The 6000-nt window shown below is 37.1% G+C and overlaps 1 protein-coding gene across 1 annotated transcript in view; it reads left to right on the top strand.

Annotated features, from left to right (window-relative positions):
• Positions 1-6000, top strand: part of LOC111050976 (hepatocyte growth factor-regulated tyrosine kinase substrate) — a 44442-nt gene that overhangs the window by 14987 nt on the left and 23455 nt on the right. Inside the window, exon 6 of the mRNA XM_039434971.1 lies at positions 1026-1162. Within this exon, the coding sequence (XP_039290905.1) occupies positions 1026-1162 (137 nt within the window). The remainder of the gene's footprint in view (positions 1-1025; positions 1163-6000) is intronic.

Genomic DNA, 6000 nt, shown 5'->3' with positions numbered 1-6000 from the left:
ACAGTGGTTCGACCGGGGAACGCGAGAAGATTAACATCTTCCGTAACGTTCATGAGGTGCGTGTGCGGTGCGACTGTGGTTCGATGGTGGCACGAGGGCGGTACTAGGGCGGTACGAGGGAGGAGCGTGCTCGGTGCGGGTTGGAAGCACGAATATGTGTACGCAGCTTTACGTGCAAAAATTGATGTGTTTGTAGCTAGACTTAGAGTGTTCGAATAGTAAGGAGGTAGAGGGATATAAGAGGTTGAGGTCGAAATAGAGTGCAACAATGTAACACAGATAAACCGCGCGGTAAACCTTCATCTCCACCTCCTCACTAACACAACAAATACATGTTGAGTTAGTGAGAAGGTCGAGATAAAGGATTATTTATTAGGTTAGCACAAACAATAAAAGGATCGGAAAATAAAAAACAGGCTATTGCCTAAAACTTTTTCAATTTCCAAATTTAGTTTCAAATTGTCAAATATTATACATAGGTTATGTCCATTTCAATTACCGCGCGGTATATCTCGACCTCCTCAGCGTGTGGTCGCTGACAGCACAAAATATATGTGTGTGTTACGTTGAGGTACCTCTATCTCGATCGCGACTGCTTACCTGTACCAACTCACTATGTGAGCAGCCGCACCCTTACGATTGTCTACCGACAACCAGGAGTATGAAAATAAACATAAGGTCAAGTCACTTTTCACGAACGCGAGGGAAATTCTGTTAATATTCCAATAATTTAGATGACGGTTTTTGATTTTAATTCGACTAAGATATCTAGCACCAAAAGTTAAAATACTTTCCATAAAATGGAATCTTTTCCATAAAATGTAATTTATATTTATGTTTGTAAACTTTATTTTAAATGGAAATAAATTTGATTTGATTTGATTTGATTTGACTCTAGTTGATTTATTGGTTGCCTCAATATAGGCCTATAATCCAAGTCTGGCGACCGAACTAAAACTAAATTCAACTTCCAAAATCAATTGGGCTATACTATTTTGAAATTTAAAATTATGTTTTGTTTGCAGCATCATTGCAGGGCGTGTGGCCAGGTGTTCTGTGGACAGTGTTCTTCCAAGCAGTGCACTTTGCCGAAATTCGGAATAGAAAAGGAGGTCCGAGTGTGCGATACCTGTCTCGCCAATAACAGTACCAAATCTACCAAGTAAGTACACACGGTAAATAAGTAAAAGTGAAGTAAGAAAAGCTCGTACTGTAGTCAACCGCATGAAAAGAGTCCCAAGGGAATTGGAACAGATTAGTATTAGGCTACAACTTATTATAGACTAGCAGGTTGCCCGTGCTCCCCAAGGGTCCAATTGAAAACTTGACAAACTGAAAACTTGACGTAATGGAATCTTGAAGAATTGAAAATAGACCAATAACCATCCTCGGTAAATTGAGAATCTATATGCAACATTTCAAGTTAATCAGTAACCAGAATTTGTTTTCTGCTGCTGAAGCTGAGGGGTCATGTGACTGAGGCCTATTCAGTCATGGTGTATCACGCGCTCTTCCACTGTCACATTTCCTATGGCCTTCTCATTTGGGGTCATTCAGCAAAGGTTGTGGACATACTGAAGCTGCAAAAACGGGCTGCCCGAATCATCACCGCAGGCGATTATCGCGCACACTGCAAGCCCCTTTTTGTTAGACTTGGTATTCTAACAGTGATCTGCCACTCCTACTTCTCTGTCTAATGTATGTCAAGAAGAACCAGCAGTACATGTTGACTCGGACTGATGTGCATGAACATAACACCACACTGATTGATATTCCCAGAGTACGCCTTCAGAGATCACAGGTGTGCTTCAGGAGTTCGGCATTGCGATACTTCAATAGGCTGCCTACAGGAGTGAAACAGATGGATTTAAGAGCGTTCGAGAGAGTTGTATCCAAGCACTTGAAAAGCAAGGCGTACTAGTGTTGGCGAATATATGAGAGATGATTTTTCGGAAATGCTGTCTTGCTGGACATGCCTTATGTATGTTTGTTTTGTGTATTATATGTTTTTGACGTCATCGATCCCATATTATGGGTAAAGGATGCAGATTTACGTATAAAGTAGTTGAGACGTCATGATGCGTCATTCATTCCTGTCCCGTACTTTTGTATAAGCCAGTTCTTTCCTTTATTATAGTATATGTTTACATAATATTTTTATGAACCTGACGAATTGGTAACGTTTGAAAAAGGACCGTTTGCACTGTATCATCATTCATCCCCTGGGCTTAAAATACTTGTGAAGAGTTGCCTTAATAAGTAAATAGACAAACGTCTATGAGTGAGGGGGTACTTAGCCGTTCCAATTTCCATTGGACTATCTTCATGCGGTTGACTATTAAGGTAGACGCACACAGATCGTCATCGGACGGACGGCACGCATCGGAAGATTATATTTGATGCATTGTTTTCAATTGGAGTGCGCATACCTAAAAGATGCGGATGGGTATGCGCACTCCAATTGAAAACAAGCATCAAATATAATCTTCCGATGCGTGCCGTCCGTCCGATGACGATCTGTGTGCGTCTACCTTTACAGGACTCTGTTGCATGATAGAACACAAGCTAATCGCCGATCATCTGGCAAAATCTTGTAACCCACATTGATCAAATTTTACAGGAGAAAGAAAAAACGATATAAATTATTATTTAGGAGCTCAAATGTCATAATATTATGGAAATAGCATTATTATTGAAGCAATTTTATTTTAATGATGATTTAAGACCTTTTTTATTATTTTTGAAAAATTAAGTGGGTTATGAGTAAATGCCATTGTCTATTTTGGAACAATTGTGGGTTACTATATTTTGTGCAACATGTATGCCACATGGGAATATTAATATTAGAAGAGCAATATCTAGTATACCATACCACAATAATAAAAACACCAAGATCATAATTGTTGAAACTCATTTTATTTTATTTTCAATTTACAAAAATGGAAAAATATGCAATTTATTATTCAGCATCAAAATTATTCTGTATAATGAACATTGTTACGCCTAGAGCTTGTAGTAAAAAATCAGGAGGTTGGTAAATGACTGTTTTTGTCAATGCTCAGCTTTGTTAGAACAGGCTGAGAGCGGCCTGCAAGAGCCATTGAGTCGAGAGCAGCCTTAGCAAACCGTTTCGCTTCTGTGAACAGCTTTCAGACTATTTCATGAGGTAAATTGTCATAAAATGAATGACACTGAGTAGGAATTAGCATTTTCAACTCTTGCAAATGCTTGTACTTCTGATACTTGATTTTCTTTTTTGATGCATTCAGAGGAGGCCATGCAACATTCACTCCTTGTCTTGACTTTCTCTGAGGAAGTATTTTCCATCCGCATCAAAGTCCAATTTATAATATATTTCTCCATTTGGAGTATATTGTAGTCCTCTAATTCCTGTAACTACATTACTCTTCCCAGGTCTTCAGACTTCTATACATGTGATGATGCTGTTGTGAGAAGTCACTGAAAAATGAGAATTCAGTCCATGTCACATCATATGGTGTGGGATGAATTCTTGCTTCTTTTGACACAGCTATGTAGTCACTTGGTAGATAGATTTCCCTATTCTGTAGCTTACGCTCGATTGCACTATGGACGGAGTCGCACTCCATTTGCGTATGGCCTTTTTCCAGAAATTTTTGCTCAATCACAATATTGAGTGATTTTGCAGCTGAAAGTAATGCGTTGGCCATGATGATGTTGCGATTTTGGTACGTGCAGCCATCACTATAGATAACAAAGAATTTTTTCTCATCTCTGCAATGATTTTTCAAGTAGTCTACTAAACATGATGCAAAGCTTGAAGCACAAAGATCAGTGTCTATTCAGAAAACCAGAAGCATTTTACATGTCTATCAATGATATTCATTACAGTGAAATTATGGCAAGTTAGTTTTGTTCTATAGTACACCGCACTGGCATTTAGAGAGGGGCTAACTTTCACAGATTGTAAATCCATAGTCAGCACTGTACATTTGTTTTCCTTTCCGAGATTTTTGTCCATTTCCTTTTCAGATATAGCTCTATCTTTTTTGTTTTTGTGATCATTAAAATCATTTTCGTTCAAGTTTCCCACTTCATACTTACAACAGGTGTAACATTTATCTTTCTTTAGTTGATGAATTGCAAGATTTTTATTTTTGAATATCTCACAAAATACTTTAGTGCATAAAGGCTTTACATCATTCTCTCTACAATAAGTTGTGAACATTGCATACAATTGTGCAAAATTTTTTATTCCTGGTTCCAAAAAAATTCTTGTTGTATCCCGTCTTGCATAGTGGGATGGCAATTTGGGAAGACAATCCAAAAATTTTTCAACAATGCTTCTTGGATTTTCTATTCCATTCCCCTTTTCTCTTCTCAATCTTGAAACTCGTCTTGATGAATTAAGGACACTCTGTGAAGCATGCATTCCATCAGACCCATTCTTTATCCAATAAGATACTTGATACTCACCTAAGTTGAATGTGGAAAGGAAGGTTTTCTTGCAGACTTGTAATTTTTCATCTCCAATTGGAAGATAATATTCAAAAGAATTTGAACGCTTTGATTCATCTTTGGTATAACGCCTTTGGGAGTGGACTTCACAACATTATTATAACAAAAACTTTCCGTTGATCCCATCCATCTCTTTCCAAAATTTATCAAACAACGCTGACCTCTTATCCTTTATTGAATGACACTGTCTCAAGGAAGACTTTTCACAGAGTTTAGAATAACATATATCTCCCATTTTTCTTTCAGGATAGATTTTAACTTGTTTTGAATTTTCAAAGCCAATGTATGATTCTCCTCTCAATCTTAATTCTTTATTCCTATTCCTTTTCCATGTACTGGGATCTGCTTTCCTCTTCCTTTTTCTACCCTCAGTCATATCCCCATAAAACTCCTCTGTTTTCTCATCTTCCTCCATTGCTTTATTTTGTACTATTGAACTACTTGGAGATACAGTACAATTTTGTGAAACATTGCAGTCAAGCAATATCATGTTTTCATTGTTCTTATCACAGTCAGATGTATTTCTTTCAAAGCTTACATCATTCATATGTACCTCAGGATCTCCAATCACATTAATCAGTTTCCCATTGGACTCTATATTGATTGAAGATAAATCTGGTGCTTCATTGCTAACAAAGCCTTCAATTGGGTTATTGTCAGAGGTGCCTGGTTCAAAACTAATGCTATCAATTGGTGCTCCATTAGAATCTACAATTATTATCCCATTCTGGGTTGAATCAAACAAAGATGGATTTGTTGAGTTGCTACTACCCAATAAATTAATATCACCAGATGTACCTGGTTGAACAATACTATAATTGATGAGTGTCTCATTAGATTCTACAGTTATTATTGATGACAAATCTGGTGTTCCATTGCTTTCAAAAACTTCCGTATTGTTGGATGGTCCCGGTTGGAAAATATTGTTATCCAAAACAATTACCTCACCAAAGTCATTTTCAATCAATTTCCCAATTTCAGCTGTCTTTTCTTCGGTTGTGAAGTTGGAATCCGGGAAAAGATCCTTGAAAGAGATGGTCTTGGATCCACGTGTTGTATGGGTAGATGCATTCAAATCTGTTGTCTTGTTGATCATATCCAACATTTTTTGCCCCCGTGAAGCCATTCTGAAACAAGCAAATTGAACAAAAACTTTTTTAATTGTTCAGTGTGCAATATCGTAGTTAATTGATTAGTAATTTTCTAAAATAGATTGCATTAGCTAAGTAACTTGTTCCAGCACATCAATATTATTTTTAAAGAAGCTGAGTTAATATACCAGCTATCCACTTCTTTAAAGCAATAATACAATTCTGTCATGCAAGCAAAATTGTAAAAGGGATAGCCTTTTGGCTATAAAAGGTATGATCACATCTATAGCAAATCAAAAATGAAGCCTCTTCTGTTGGTGTGTAGAATCAAGGTTGGAAATAAAATGTGATAAATTACAGCCTGGGACAGTTTGTACAAGATAATTAGGAATTTACATATAAGTTATAATTG

This window comes from Nilaparvata lugens, chromosome 8 (assembly GCF_014356525.2).
Source record: "Nilaparvata lugens isolate BPH chromosome 8, ASM1435652v1, whole genome shotgun sequence".
Classification (NCBI taxonomy): domain Eukaryota; kingdom Metazoa; phylum Arthropoda; class Insecta; order Hemiptera; family Delphacidae; genus Nilaparvata; species Nilaparvata lugens.
This window is presented reverse-complemented; position numbering and strand designations above follow the sequence as displayed.